This window comes from Saccopteryx bilineata, chromosome 6 (genome assembly GCF_036850765.1).
Source record: "Saccopteryx bilineata isolate mSacBil1 chromosome 6, mSacBil1_pri_phased_curated, whole genome shotgun sequence".
Lineage (NCBI taxonomy): Eukaryota > Metazoa > Chordata > Mammalia > Chiroptera > Emballonuridae > Saccopteryx > Saccopteryx bilineata.
The window spans coordinates 13,149,346-13,165,688 of record NC_089495.1 but is presented as its reverse complement, the minus strand read 5'-3'; the positions used below and the strand labels follow the sequence as shown (position 1 = coordinate 13,165,688).

At 44.9% G+C, this 16,343-nt stretch overlaps 1 protein-coding gene across 4 annotated transcripts in view; it reads left to right on the top strand.

The window, feature by feature from the left end:
• Positions 1-1,044: 1,044 nt before the first annotated feature.
• Positions 1,045-16,343, top strand: part of CENPU (centromere protein U) — a 33,763-nt gene continuing 18,464 nt past the window's right edge. Inside the window, exons 1-5 of one of the 4 annotated variants that reach the window (XM_066236325.1) lie at positions 1,045-1,162; positions 2,170-2,276; positions 8,481-8,529; positions 10,559-10,676; positions 13,968-14,073. In XM_066236325.1, the coding sequence (XP_066092422.1) occupies positions 10,634-10,676; positions 13,968-14,073 (149 nt within the window). In that variant the 5' untranslated portion in view covers positions 1,045-1,162; positions 2,170-2,276; positions 8,481-8,529; positions 10,559-10,633. Of the gene's footprint in view, positions 1,163-2,169; positions 2,277-5,046; positions 5,464-8,480; positions 8,530-10,558; positions 10,677-13,967; positions 14,074-16,343 lie in introns of those variants that run through there. The other 3 variants (XM_066236324.1, XM_066236326.1, XM_066236323.1) reach the window with 3 other exon arrangements.

Here is a 16,343-nt window from a genome sequence, read left to right as displayed (position 1 = left end):
GAAGGGTCCCTGTGCGTCTCCCTAGCCTCATCTTTCCCAGCGTCCCCAAGTCCATTCCGGCCACCCTGAACTTAGTCGGGCTCCCAGAATGCACTCACGGCGGGGACCTGGCACATGCTTCCTCCCAGGACCACGCTGCTCTTGCCCTGGCCGGGCTGGCTCCTGCTCCTTCACTCCAGTTAGAGCATACATGTCATTTCTTCTGTCTCTGACTCTCCAAAGCCAAGAAGCAAACTGGCCGTGCTGTGAGGTGGAGGGGTAGGGTGGTAACAATCTTTCTGTGCAGTGACAAGGCCCCTGGGGAGAGTGAGTGTGCCTATGAGGTACAGGGCAGCAGCCCTTTAGAAAGGGGGCTCTTTCCGCCTAGAGCAGGTTCTAGGAAGGATTTGTGGCACCAGGGGTTAGAGAGGGAAGCCTGTCGGACCTGAGCTTGTCTGAAGAGTCAGGATCTGTCAGTCCTCCCACTACTCAATTCTCCACGGAGCAGAAAGACTCATTGAAGGAAGACCCACTTGCCCGGAGCTCCGTATGCAAGGTCCGCCTCACAACTCTGTGTTCTCGGGCCACCCGAAAGGGGTGTCTCAGTGAGCAAGGTCATTCAAAGGATGAAAACTTTTCCATGAAGTTCTTTTCTACCACAGCTCGAGTGACAATCATGGAGACACGTCCCTGGTATAGAAATCCTATTCCAGGACCCTTCCCCTGCTCATCTTCCTAAGAAAAAAATTTTTTTTCTGTGGTGTTCTTTTATTTTCTCTGCGCCTTTGAGTTATAAAAGTACTTTCTATGCAGGTTGGAAGGCAAGCTATTCCTTGGCTTGAGATATCCTGGATTTCGCTGGACTGCTCCTGCCAAGATTCCTGCCCCAGCCACTCTTGGTCCAGCAGGGAGCTGGGAATGGAATCTGAGACATGTGACTCTGCATGGTCATGATGTGGGGCTCAGACCTATTTAGCCATGTGATCTCAGCTTGGGTAGGAACAGTGCCAGTTAGAGCTGGAAAAAGTAGAACATTAGTTACAGAGCAAATAAGTTTAGCCATCGCTCAGAGCCAGGGAGAGGTCAGAAAGCATAAAGCATGTGGCACATGAAGGCATCTCCTGTCGCTGCCGTTTGCCACAATGGAAAACCCTTTCTGCCCTCCGACTTCAACAGACGCTGAGTAAGACATCCTTTCTGAATTTTATTTCCTCGTTTCTTAAAGGGCACATCCACATGAAGGTCTCCTCCTTCCTTGCCTCACCCTTGCTCGCCTGGGACGCTTCGAGTTTGTTTTGCTGCGTCATATTTATAGATGTTGAGCAGTTGGTCTGTTTAAAAGAGATAATGACCTGAGCTCCTTCCTGATGAAACCAGGTTTAGTGGGTTGTGGCCATGTGCCCAATAATTTGTTGAGACTGTGGCAAGTTATAAAAGAAAGTTGGAAAATCTGAGAAGTAATTTTTTTTTTTTCACATTTAGAAAATCAGTCTTTGGTTTAAGGGAAACTTACAGGAATAGATTTGTTTAATTGGGGAAGAGGATAATCCCCGAGAAGGGGGAAAATGTGTTGAGCAAGCTCATTTAGGACATCTAGTCTTATTGATCTTGAACTGACTTTGAACTAATATAAATATTTACAGCATCTGCAAATGAGTAGCTCTGGTCTCCAAATACGTTTCCAGATCTCCTGTTCCGTTCTTCATCTGCCCTCTAGTGGACACACACTGAACAGAAAATTCAACGGAAAAGCTCTCTAGAAAAAAAGTGGAGGCGCAGTTGAGATAAGCCCTTCTGTGTATCATCCAGGGGCTCCGTATTCTTTATCTCTTCACGACAATCCTGTGAGACAAATAAAAAAAATTATTATTGTTTATATTCTCATGTAAACATCAAACTAATCATTCCAAAATATGGAACTAACATAGACATCAACCCACGTCACAGAAGATATATTTACATAGGGAAGCGTCCAGTCTCAAACCCTCAGTTTCTGTCAGTGATCTAAAATAGCTTGTAGTTCTTTATTTTCTGTATTTGTAATATAAAAGCCACAGGGTTTCTTCCATTTTCCAAACATGAAAGTTAAACATTAAATTGGAACGTAATGTAACTTAGATGTCCCCCAGCTTCCTGCAGACACTTGCTTTCTGGTGTCACCTCCCTCTGTGGTTACTCACACTGCTGCAGGTGCCCCAGGGCTCAGGACCCAGCTGCCTCCACCCCTGTGCCTCCAGCCCCCTTCCTGATCACTTTCCCTAGCTCTTCACAACCGCCAGAGAGACACCAACACAAAGGTGAGTTTAGCACGGTGAGTCACTTTTGGGAGAGAAGTCACGGCCATTTTCTACTTTACGTCGGTGCCTGTGTGGCACTGCACTCTTCCTACCACTGTTAAACCTTTTGTAAATGTTCTCCGGAGGGCATCTGTGTGGAGGGTCATTCCGTTCTGTAGGATATATACATGTATAGCTTATAGATGTGTATTTATAAAATAAATCTCATGTCTATTTATATGTATGAATTAGGAAGAGATTTGTTTTATATGTGAGGTATATATCATATATATATGTATCTCCTGTAGGGTCTGTTTCTCTGGAGAACCATGACTAATACAGGGAGGTATGACACCAAAGCTGGTCCAATTAGAGTAAATGTTAGGCCTTTTCCTGGGAACGCTGGGCATAGCCGCTCACTTCCTCTGAATGGTGGAACTCAGATGTGTGACTTGAAATGGCTGTCAGGTGCAAGACCTAAGGCAGGCACGGCCACTTTCTATCTGTGGGACTGCTCCGTCGTTTTCTCATCTGTACTGTGGGTTAGTACCAACCACAGAGGGTTATTGAAAACATTAAAGGGCCTAATAGGGACTAAGCACTTAGAGCAATGGCTGCATCTAAGTAAATGCTCAACAAATTCAAGGGATGATGATGATGATGACGACGACGACAGAAACCAGCCTAAGGAAAAAGCTTGCATCCAAGAAGGGTAAGAAATGGATTCAAGGACCTGATGGTTTCTCAAACCACTAGATCAAACTGAGCTTGACAAACATCCATCCTACCTCTGGACTTTTCAGTGGCATGGGTTCATAAATTCCTTTATTAAGTAACCCTATCTGGGTGGAGTATTCATTTCTATCCTAAGTGCTGAAACTATTCTTGTCTTTTTATCAATAGAACCATAAGCACAAAAGGTTGGACTGCAACCTTTCCCCCCAAATTAAGCTCTCAATCTACTCTCTTAGGGGTGACAACTTTCAAGCTCCAGGAACCCACCAATGGGGAACTGTCTTCAATACTTCAAAGATGGTTTACTCTTCTATTGCAATGGTCCCACTTATCCTTGGCTGGGGTGAACAGGCATTTCACTGAAGAGGAATCAGGAGGGACCCAGAGAAAATGAAAAGATGACCAACTTGAGAGAAATGCAAATAAAAAACAATAGGATACTATTTCAACAACTAGTTAGGTAAAAATTTGAAAGTCTAAAACATTCTAAGTATTAAGAAGTATATGGAGCCAAGGAGACTTTTATATGCCACTGATGGGTTGTGTGTAGTGTAGTCGACAACAATGTGTAAAAACTGACTTCACGTGAAGCTGAAGATGTCTTTAAAAGATGACGTGATGATATTCTACTGAGTCTATCTGTAAAGAAAGTCTTAGACTTGAACCCTGCCACACGCAAGAGTACTGAATGATGCATGTGGTAATAGCAAAACAAACAAACAAAGCAATGGAAAACAACTGATGCATCCATGCCCAGGAGAATGGTTAAATAAAATGTGTCTATTTACTTAATGCGTTCCAAAGAATGAAAGCAAATGAACGACAGTTACATGCATCAATGTGGATAAATCATAGCTTTGAGTAAGAAAAGCACTTGTAGTAGAATATATATCAAATATTTATATAAAGTTTAGAAACATACACTAATAAATACATTATTTAGGAACATACCAGGTAGAAAAGTACAGGAATGATAAAATTTATCCTTGGGAAGAATGATGATTTAGTTCCTAATCCAATGGTGTTTACATGTGCTCTCCTTTTTATGCTTACATTATATTAGATTCTTCTGTATGCATGAAATATGTTAAGTTTTCTATTGTGGTAAAATAAACATAAAATGCAATGTTTCAACCATTTTTAACTGTACAACTCAGCGGCACTTCTTGAGCACATTCATTCACATTGTTGCATGGCCATCCACTGCTATCCCTTCCAGAACGTTTTCATCATGCCAAACTGTGCTTTGGTGTCAAATCCAATAAGCCAGGGGTCCCCAAACTACGGCTCGCAGGCCGCACGGGGCCGCACTTCCAGAAGGGGCACTTCTTTCATTGGTGGTCAGTGAGAGGAGTACTGTATGTGGCAGCACTGCAAAGTGCGGTGTCGCTCACGGTACAGTACTACTTCCGGTGACCTGAGACACACACCTCACGGTTCCGGAAGCACGCCATATCACTTGTTAGGCTAGCAGTGACAAATATGGAACTGGACATTGACCATCTCATTAGCCAAAAGCAGGCCCATAGTTCCCATTGAAATACTGGTCAGTTTGTTGATTTAAATTTACTTGTTCTTTATTTTAAATATTGTATTTGTTCCCGTTTTGTTTTTTTACATTAAAATAAGATATATGCAGTGTGCATAGGGATTTGTTCGTAGTTTTTTTTATAGTCCGGCCTTCCAACGGTCTGAGGGACAGTGAACTGGCCCCCTGTGTAAAAAGTTTGGGGACCCCTGCAATAAACCATTGCTAAATCCAGTTATCACCAAGATTTTGCCCTATGTTTCCTTCGAAAAGTTTCATAGTTATAGCCCTTAGATTTAAGTCTTTGATCCATTTTGAGTTCGTTTTTATTTATGGTGCGTTGAGAGTTCAACATCATTGCTTGGCAAGTCTCTCTCCATTGATGAATGAAGAAACATGCCAAGTTCACGCCGCTGGTTATGGGCAACAGACTCAAAAAGTCAAACACTGCCTATCTGCCAATGTAGTACACTAGACAACTGCGCAGGCGCATGAGCAGAAGGAACCCCGATCCTGGATTTCAGCCCGCCTCTTTGTTGAGTGCCCTCCGACTTTTCCGCGCTGGGACCTCCCCATCCGGGCTCCAAAGAAGCAGGAAACCGGACTGGAGCCTTGGAAACGGGCGCGGGACGCGGGTGGGAGGAAAGCTCGGCAAATGTTGGGCGTCTCAGGGGCCGTCAGCAACTGGTTGTGAGACGCAGACTGCAGCTCCGCTCTTTGTGGAAAGCCATACCGCGTTTTCCCTCGCGCTCCAGGACGGGGCGGAGTCCTGTACAATCAGGTCCGGGGGCGGGGCGCGGCGTGTACCTGCGCGTGCGCTCTGCCGGGGGAGGCTCATCGGGGCGGCGCCTGGCTGGCGGGAAATTTGGAGGCTGCACCGGTTCCGAGAGCGGTCGCGGCCGGGATGGCCTCTGCGCGGCGGACGCGGACCGCGGGAAGCGCGAGGTAAGTGATGCTGTCCCCGGGAGCGCGGCTTTATCTGCTTCCTGTCCTGCCACGGTTTGAGCCTCTCCGGCTGTGCTGCGCAGGGAGGCGTCGTGGCTCTGCCGCTGCGCTGGTTTCCCGGGAGACCCAGGGCGTTGGTTTCCGCGTCTGTGAAATAAAAGTAATAATCCCAACTTCATGGTATTATTTTACCAGGAACTTTACAGGAGCTCTAGTTTAAAACTGCCGGGCGGGGCCTGACCTGTGGTGGCGCAGTGGGTCAAGCCTCGACCTGGAACGCGGAGGTCGCAGGTTCAAAACCCGGTGCTTGCCGGCTCGAGGCACATATGGGAGTTGATGCTTCCTGCTCCTCCCCCCTTGTGTCTCCCTTTTCTCTCTCTCTCAAATGAATAAAATCTTTAAAACTGCCGGGCTGGCAGGAAAGATCGTTAGTCATGTTAGCATTAGTTTATGTGAGTAAAGTAGACTCAAACAGCTTGAAACAAAATAGCTAACAAATACTGCTTGCAACTTGCCAGGCATTTCATTCTTGAGACAGTTACTCTAGCTAGTAGTCAGTATTCTCACTGTCAATCAAGCCCTTGATGTTTTTGTAGCACTAACCACAGACTTTCCAGCTGAACCCAATCTCAGCGGGGTGGAGTGGGGCTGGGAGTCGACTAAGCTGCCGCTTGTTATTACTGCAAGGGGCACTCCAGAGTGGGTTAAGCAGTTAAAAAGACATGTTTTATTAAAGTGTAGTTTGGCATAGGATATATTAGTTTCACCTGTACCAACATAGTGATACGACATTTCTATACTCGGTTACTACCGTAAGTCCAGTAACCGTCTTATTTTTAATCAAAAAGGGCATGCATTTAAAAATAGGTTGTAGAACTGCGTTCTAAAATGTCACTGGTGCAGTTATTGGCTAGTGCCCCACTGTGGGGTGTGTGTGTGTGTGTGTGTGTCTGGAGTGCATTTAAAGGCCTGTCTGCTCCTGGCTAGAGGGGTTTCAGTTGACTGCAGTTTGTCCACAAGATCATGCATTCAGCAGTTGCACCTAGGCCAGGAAGACTGCCTGGAGAAGGTGGCCTTTGTAGATGTGGAGTGAAGGAGGAAGGTAAGCCAAGCGGAGCGTAAGGGGAAGGCTGGAACAGAACAGAGCAGGGAGGTGGAATAAACCCAGTGGGGAATATCCAAAGACTCCCCCGATGTGGGGAGGGGGTTGGGAAAAAATACAGGGGCCTTAAAGGGCAGCTGACCACAATTAAACTTGATTTGGTAGGTCAGGGGTCTTTCTCTTTCTCTCTCTCACACACACACAAACATATTTATGTATTTGTATATATAAACATTTTTACCTCTGAGATTTGTGACATATGTTCATCCCTCCTCCCATACATTGACTGGAGAACATGCCACGCAGACATACTTTTGGGGACAGAAAACTCAGTGTAGTGTGACTGGACCAGTATCTCTTTGAGTAACTTTGTCTTTGATGCTCTGTCATCGTCTGGGCTGACAATCAGAACAGTGGTTCCTTGACCAGCAGCATCTGCTGCATGGGGGATTTAGAGATGCAGAGCTAGGCCCTGTCCCGGATTTACTGACTCAGACACCAGACCCTCGGGGTGGGCCTAGCAATCTTTGTGAACAGGCCCTAGGTGCTGCTGATGCTGGAAGTTGAGAACCACAGCTTTAAACAGTTTTCCAGCTTCTTGTTTGCTTCAATTAACAGTAACAATGTTTTACATCACGATCAGTGCACATGTGTAACAAAAGGTTTATGAACATACTGTGTCCAGTGCAGTCTTATATTTTCTATTCTCTTATATTTCCTTTCTTAAAATGCTGGGGGGGGGAAACCTTAAATGATGTTATGAGGTATTAGGTGGAATTTGGACGTAGCCTGTGAACTAGATAACAATACCGTGGTTAAACTTTTTGAGTTGGAAATTACACTGTGACTAAGCCCTTTCCTAGGAGAGTCACAGGTATTTAGGGTAAAGGTGCTGTGTCACCAGTTTACCACACACACACACACACACACACACACACACACATGAAGCAGATGAGACAGCGTAAACAAGCGTGAACCTGGGCAGTGGGGAGACAGAGGTCCTGACACTTACTGTTCTTGTCACTTTTCTGGGGAAGTTTGAAATTTTATCAGATAAAAAGTTACTTAAAGAAATACTGGTCCAGTCACACTACACTGAGTTTTCTGTCCCCAAAAGTATGTCTGCGTGGCATGTTCTGCAGTCAGCGGACAGTGGTGGTTGCACCCGAGCACCCCCAGTGTGCCAGCAGGGCTGGTGCACAGAGGACCCTCGTCCGTAATCACTGACAATACTATTTCCTGCCTCTCCTCCTGCCAGTTTTTATTTCAATCACTATTGTTCCAACTTGTTTACTTTCAGGTTGTTGAAGATAGAGTTTTTTCCTTTCATCCTAATGCCCAGTGTGGGGGGGCGTGAAGGGGTGGAATGAGGGCCTATCTGGATTTGAACTGGTGCAGATTTTAGTGCAGGCTTCCCTCCTGGCTTTGCTCTGGGCAAATCCACCTCTTACAGGGGATTCGCTGCTGCCTCAGGAGTGTTAGCGTTCAGTGAGCCGCGTCAGCGTGAGAGCCAGGCCCGGGCGGAGTGGGGGTGCGGTGCTCACTGTGTCGGTGGAACTACCTTTTGCTCAGTTCTGCAGAAACAGCCAGTCTGTGCTATTCCTTGAGACCTCAGCACGAGGCTGACAGCAGGACCAGGAGCTCTCCCTGTTCCTGCTGGGGAGAGGTATGCTATTTTATACATAGATGATATGATTTGACCTATCAAAAAATACAGTTAAATTTGTGAGATACCAGTTCTGCTTCCTGAACTGATTTTGCCATAACCTGCCAGTGGGTGCGCACTGTTAGTGCAGGTGTGCAATACAACTTGAGCAGAAGATGCTTGGGAAGGGGTGCAGGTTGTGGTGTTTCCCCAGTTACTTTTTAAAATATTTCCTAACTTTTTTTTTTTTTTTTTTTTTCTGTTTAACAGTGTGAAAAATTCAAAGAACACAGTAGGAAGAACATGTTCCACAGGAGATGTAAGTTATCTCTTTGTATTCTAAACAAAGTTTTTGGTTTGTTTTTTTATTTATTTTTTTCTTTACAGCGACAGAGAGAGAGAGAGTCAGAGAGAGGGATAAATAGGGACAGACAGACAGGAATGGAAAGAGATGAGAAGCATCAATCATCAGTTTTTCATTGCGACATCTTAGTTGTTCATTGATTGCTTTCTCATGTGTGCCTTGACCGTGGGCCTTCAACAGACCGAGTAACCCCTTGCTTGAGCCAGCGACCTTGGGTCTAAGCTGGTGAGCATTTTTTATTTTGCTCAAGCCAGATGAGCCCGCGCTCAGGCTGGCAACCTCGGGGTCTCGAACCTGGGTCCTTGGCATCCCAGTCCAACGCTCTATCCACTGCGCCACTGCCTGGTCAGGCTCTCTGTATTCTAACGTGATGTTCTCATAATTGACAATACGAAATAACTGACAGGCGGCGGGAGCCTTCGTTCGTAGACCTCGCTCACTGAGCGCCGGGTTTGGTTGTAGTGACAGTGTGTTCCTCTCCCTCCCACTTTCTCCAGTGTAATGGAGAAAATTGTTAATATTTTGAATCGTTTTTTCCTGGGCCTAGCTTAGTTTTATTTTCGTTTGAGTAACTGATGTTATTTTAAATTGTACAACCTTCTGTATGTTGCTGTTTTCATTTATAGCCATCTCTTTATGTTGTTATAGCTTTAAACAGTTGTGTATGATTTCACAGTATTCCACTTTGTCCACAATATAGTATTACTTTAGGGCAGAGTTTTAGAATACATCTGTGTTAAAGGCAGGGCCGTTTCTTTAACACTCTTGATAGCTAATTTTAGATTACTTGCCAGGCTTGTCCAGTTGGCTGACTGCACATTCAGACATGGGCACAGTGCAGGAGGGTGCCTGTTCTCAGGGTGCCCCTCTGTCCCGCCCTGGCTGGCTGTGCTGTGTGGCCTCCCCTGCCAGGGTCCCTCAACCCTGCACTCCCCTCAGCCCTGGGGTTCTCATTCTTGGATAGATTTCTCCAGCTCTTGCCCTGGTGGCTCCAGTCCAGAGTGCCTGGCAGGGTTTCTCTGCGCCCCGTGGCCCCGCCCAGCCTTCCTTAGCCGCAGTCCCAGTCCCAGTCGGAGTGTCCTGTGGGTTTCTGCAGCTCTCCGCCTGCCCCCTCCTGCAGTGGCAGCTGTGTGCTGGGGGCACTTGCTCAGAGGATGGAGGGTCTGTCACTGCCTCTTGGGCATTCCTCCCCAAACACTCCATGTCTGTCGGTGGCAAGGTTTTGTTTCGTCAGCCTTAGTCCATCTCCTTTAGTCCCTATCTTCCACAGTCCCTGGGCTGGTAATGGCCCCCCTCCACATTTTCAAGAGCTCCCAGGGAGGCTTTCCCATTTCTGTACGTTTGGGTCTTTCGGGAGGAGTGAGGGTAGCACACTTCATGGCACTCACCAGTATATAGAACTAAACCCTGGCCTCCCTCCTTCCACCGGAGTGCTTAGCCCTGTGCGTCCTCGGCTGCAACGACTGTCCAGACCCGTGGGCACCTCTGGGCATGGCCGCTTTCCTCCGACCAGGGGTTGGCAGACCGTGGCCCATGGTTCAGATCTAAGCCCCGCCCCTGTTTTTGTACAGCCTGCAAGTTAAGAATGGTTTTTACATTTTTAATGGTTGAAATAAAATCTGAAGAGATAATGTCTCATGACCTGTTAAAGTGATAGGAAATTTAAATTTGTGTCCATCACTAAAGTGTTACCGCAGCACGGCCACGCTCCTGTCTGCACCGCCCGTGGGCCCTCCACGCCAGTGGCCGCACCGAGGCGCCAGCACAGAGGCCTGTGGCCTGCAGAACTGAAGGGACTTGCCTTCTGGTCCTTTACAGAAAGGTTCGCCAGCTCCTGCCTTAGATGATAAAGGAGTCAGTGTCCCCTGGACGTGTGAAGGGTCGCTTCTTGGGCAGCAGGGGTATTCTTCGAGTAAGTCAGTCAGTTTTGTGATGCTCTTGTTCATGAAGCCAATTCAGTGACTTTGACTCTGTTCACTTCTAGAAAGCTGGCCAACCACACAAGCCCACTGATGTATATGAGTTCCTTGATAATTCTGATGACTCAAGCACAGGCAAGATGAGTGAAAATGAGAATGAAGAAGAGCCTTATGAACCCTTTGGTTAGTGTTTCACATCTTTATCCCAAAAACTTGAAAGTAGTTTAAGCAATAGCATATAGGCTAATTCCTAATAAAAATACAGAAATATCTTCAAATATAAACACCTGTTGTCTGCATATGAATATAATGTTCTGGGGAGTTCTTGATTATATGAATGAATTTTTCTCGTGTCTAAGTAGTACATTGGAACTAAAAACTCTAGGATACAGTTTCAAAGTGGAATTCTCCTAGTAGCATTTGTTAACAAGCCAGTCAGGTGAAGCTACCTGTTTTAGTAACTGCAACAAGAAGAATATGAAATGTAATTCTCACTCGATACCACCAGGAAGGGGCTTGAGTTTAGGGAGAAGGGAAGGGGTGACTTGTTTTTCTTACGCTGAGGCAGAGCATGCGTCCGGAGGGCCAGGGACAGTTTCGCCTGTGTCCCCGGAGTGTGAGGAAGCAGAACCGGGGCCGGGCTGACCAGGGTTATGTCCTCTGTCTGTGTCACTGGCCGCTCCAGGGGCCAAAAGTGACGCAGAAAGTGCCAACAGCCACATATCTAGAATAGCAGTGATGACACATTTCTGCTGGAAGACCATTTTAGGGGAATTTTGGAGACATATACCCTCTCAATATTTTTCAGTCTAATTTTCTGTTAATAGAAGAAAATATTGTTCATTTTATAAGATGAAAAATCATTGTCAGAACACATCTTTTATTATGACTTGATAAAAATGTTTTAATTACTTATCTAAAATTCTAAATGTAAAAGATCTGAATCTAAAATCACATCATTTAAGAAATTAAGATGTGGCCTGACCTGTGGTGGCGCAGTGGATAAAGCGTCAACCTGGAATTGCTGAGGTCGCCGGTTCGAAACCCTGGGCTTGCCTAGTCAAGGCACATATGGGAGTTTTTGCTTCCAGCTCCTCCCCCCTTCTCTCTCTCTGTCTCTCCTCTGTCTCTCCCTCTCCTCTCTAAAATGAATAAATAAAAAAATTAAAAATAAATCAAACATTTAAAAAAAAAGAAATTAAGATGTAATTCACTTACCCTAAAATTTACCCTTTGAATGTGTGCAATTCAGTTGTGTTTTAGAATAGTCACAATATTGTACAACCATCATTGGGTGATCATAAATGTTTAATCACTTTGTTGTACACCTGAAACTAATATTATATGTCAAGTGTAATTGAAATATTTTTTTAAATTGTACAACTCACCGTGATGTACTCCAGGACATCACTGTACAGAGCAGCTCTACCTGTCTGTGTCACTCCCATTCCTCCCTCCTCCCATCCCCTGCAGCCAGGAGTCTACTTCCTGTCCCTGTGGACTTGCCTGTTCCCTCAGTGGAGTCACACTCTGTACGTACAATTGTGACTGGCTTCTTTCACTCAGTGAACTATTTTTAAGGTTCACCTATGTTGTAGCAAGTATCGATACATCATTCCTAAAAACATTCATAGCTCAGTAATCCGCTGTCTGTATCTCATTTTGTTATCCACTCATCAGCTGGTGTACGTACACTGGGCTGTTTTCACATTCTGGCCATTATGAGTAAACATTCACGTGCGAGTTTTTGTACTGACTTGTTTCTCTGGGATATTCAGCTGAGTGGAATTGCTAAGCCACGATGATTCTACTTCGGCTTTTTCAGGAACTGTTTTTCAAAGCAGCTGCGCCTCCATGTGTCTGAGGGGTCCAGTTTCTCCACATCTTGGCTAAAACTTGTTACTGTCTGACTTTTATTCTACACATCCTATTGGATGTAAAGTGGTATCTCACTGAGTTTGTGCGATAAAATAGACCTAACATAAACTTGGTCCTTTTAACCATTTTTGAGTGTATAGGTGTGACATTGAGTGCTTCGCATTGTTGTGCAAATGTCATTGCCGTCCATCTTCAGACCATTTAGCTTGCCTGAAACCCCACACCCGCCAAACAGCAGCTCCTCGCTCCCGCTGCCCCAGCCCAGCCTTCTGTTCCTGTGAACTTGCCTGCGATACCTCATGAGGGGAATCATACACCCTGTGTCCTTGTTTCACTTCCTTATGTCTTCCGGTTTCATCCACACTGTAGCATGTAGTGCTGGACCCCTCAGAATTTTCTTTAAAAGCCGAACAGGATTTCATTCTATATATGCCTTTATCCAGTCCTCTGCCAGTGGACAGTTGGGTTGCTTCCACTTTTGGGGTGTTGTGAATAATGCTGCTATGAACACGGGTATGCAAATGTCTGTTTGAGTTCCTGCCTATAAACCCAGAAGTGGAATGGCTGGATGCTGTGGTGATTCTGGATCCAAGTTTTTGAGTAAGCACCTGCCATTTCCCACAGTGGCGGTACCTTGCCATGTCCACTCTCCGTGTACAGGGTTTCCGTTTCTCCACATCCTCACTGTTCTCTTAATGGTGGCCATGCTGATGGACGGGACGTGGAATCTCACTGGTGCTGAGTTGTATTTCCCTGATGACCCATGAGGTTGGGCATCTTTTCCTTTGCTTATTGGCCATCTGTATCTCTTCTTTGAAGAATTCATATCCTTTACCCAATCTTATATTGGGTTATCTATTTGTTGTTGAGTTCTAAAAGTCCAGTTTGTTTGACTGGTTGCATATAGAGATTCAGGATTGATCTGTTTCTCTTTCTTTCCTTTGTAATTCATAGCAGTAGAGTAGGTACATCCCTTTGCCTAGTTGAGGGCAATACAGAGTATATTACTAACTTTAAAGTGTGTAGTTGATATGTTTGTTACTTAAGCAGCTGTTTATTTGGAAAGACGTCATGCTACAATTGGAGCATGAAGAAATAAATGGTGGTTTGGCTCTTACCCAAGCATCCCTCTGCCTTCACCGTTCAGCTCCACCGCTGCCAACCACCCAGCTGCCTGCCCCCAGTTCTGCACCTGCCCTGAGCCCAGCCATGAGGGCCCTCCTGTTACTCCTCTCTCCTGAGGGCCGAGTGCCCTCCTCTCAGCATCTCCTCTCTGCTCTCCGCCACGCCCACGCGGTCTCCTCTTTCCTCTCCCGCCTCTTCAGGTTGACCTGTGCTAGCTGCAGGCTCCAGCCATGCTGAGTCAGGGAGAGAGGACAGGAAGTGAGGGTGGACTGGAATCCCTCCCCAAAGGAATCTAGGAATCCAGGTTAAAACCGATCCACGTCCACTGACAGCTAATCTAATTTGTATTTGTGTCACAGTTTAAATTTTGTGTGGTTGAGGTGTGAGTTCGCAAGCATTTGGGGAAAAGGAGCAAACTCAGAGCTGCCCAGGCTGACTTGTAAAGCTCCCCTTTTGAATGATCTCCCTTAGAGCCGCCTCTGCACAGCACTGCCATCTACACTGAGGAGGCCGAGCTTCCCGAGCACTGTGGCTCGTTCTTCTCTTCAGCTTCCCAGGGAGGAGGAGCCCAAAGAAGGTAATGCGGGATTTCCAGTAATTGTGGATTCGTGGTTAATGGGGTTTTGCAAATCTATTTAGGATAGAACTTTATATTTAAAACTTTTTTTTTCTTGCTTTATTTTTCTGAAGCTGGAAACAGGGAGAGACAGTCAGACAGACTCCCGCATGCGCCCGACCAGGATCCACCTGGCACGCCCACCAGGGAGCGATGCTCTGCCCCTCCGGGGGGTCGCTCTACCGCTCTAGTGCCTGGGGCAGAGGCCAAGGAGCCATCCCCAGCGCCCGGGCCATCTTTGCTCCAATGGAGCTTTGGCTGCGGGAGGGGAAGAGAGAGACAGAGAGGAAGGAGGGGGTGGGGGTGGAGAAGCAAATGGGCGCTTCTCCTATGTGGCCTGGCCGGGAATCGAACCCGGGTCCCCGCACGCCAGGCCGATGCTCTACCGCTGAGCCAACCGGCCAGGGCCAATTTTTTTAAAAACTTTTAAAAGATGATTTGGGCTAGCTTTTGTTTTGTTTTTTTTTCCTTAAGAGAAGTGGTACATGAAAACTTAATTTTTAAAAACTTGACTTATAATTATTGATACAAATTTCTCGTTACTAAAAACAGTCTTGGGGATGTAATGTACATCATGGTGACTGTCGTTAATACTCTATTACGTATGCTAAGAGAGGAGATCTTAAAAGTACTCCTCACAAGAAAATTTTGTTTCTATATATGGTGACATGTTAACTAAGACTTGTTTTACAGTGTTTCACATACGTAATCATTACATTGTACACCTAAAAACTAATGCTATATGTCATTTATACCTCAGTAAAAAATAAAGTCTAATGTAATAACTGAAAAATATAATTGACGGCCGATTATCCTAGAAAACATTGCTATAAAGGTGGTTTAACTTCGAGGTTAAACAATGAGGGAGGGAATGGTTTTATTAGTAGGATTTTAGGTGATTTTCAATGGTTTCTTTTTAACTTACAAATTCCCTATCACAAAAGAGGTGTTCTCCAGTACCAGGTGGGAGTAGGGGAGACAGGCTGGTCAGCAAGGACATACAACGTCCATGTCTGCGGTGTATTTCAGATGCACTGTCCCTAAGGAGTATTGATTTGAGTTTTGCAAATTTATATGAAGGCATGGTCAGGTAAATGGGGTAAAAATGACTCCCAGCGACCACTTGGAAACAAACTATATAATGAAGAACTCTTCAATAACTGTAGTACTAATTATAAATCAGCTAGAGCAAATCTTGGACTTCAGGACCTTTATTAGGTAATAGATCAGTTCTAGTTATCAAATATATTCTGAAAGTAGCAAGGTTGCATTTTTAAAATTAATGTCCCACTGAGGCAGAAATCCAAGTCGGGAAGTCTGAGGTTGTGAGGGAGGGTTTGTGGTGCTTGAAGACTGCAGTTTCTGTTACTGAAAATTAATAAGAAAGGCCAAACATTTGGGGAAACACCTTCATTTTAAACAATGGTGAATGTTTACAGAGGAATATTTTGAATAGGTAACACATTCACCTGGCTTAAAAATATTAAGCGGTTTTAATAAGGCTTCCTCTCACCTCTCCATCATCAGCTCCTGCACCCACTTCTTCCCGCTCCTCCACCAGCTCCTCCGTTGTTCATTTCTTACATGTCGGTTCAGACTACTTTGTACATAAGAAAGTAAATAAGTACATGTTTCCCACTCTTCTTGTGTAGAAAAGGTAGTCTGCGTTGCTGAGGCTTTGTGATCAGTTTGCAGCGTCTGGGGGCGAGTTTCTCACTCATCTCCTGTACAGAGTTTTCTTAGCTGTCCTCACCGATTTGTTTTCATATGAATTTTAAGATCAACTTATTAAAACCAAAAAGACCGTTGCTGCCTTTATTGGGTTGAGTTTTAAATTTATAAATTAAACTAGAGGCAGTGGCTCTTCCTTGTGTCCTTTAGTGCTGTTCTAATTCTTATTCATGTAGATTTTGCACATTTGTTTATTCCACAACAGTTGATCTATTTTTGGATTGTATTTGGTGATTATTATAATAATTTTCTTAGATTTTATCTTATTTTTATCTTTGCTGTGCTTAATTTATATATATATGAATTTCTTGCATTAATATTTTACTACTAGGAATTAATTTTTAACTCATTTAATTTCATAAATTAAATATTCAATGTATGCCAAATACGGTACTAGATACTAGAAAATTAAGATGAAGAATAGATTATAACTTTTATCAGGATTCATCTGTTAGAATTACATGTTTTTTTATGTTTTATATTCATTTGACCATATGAAT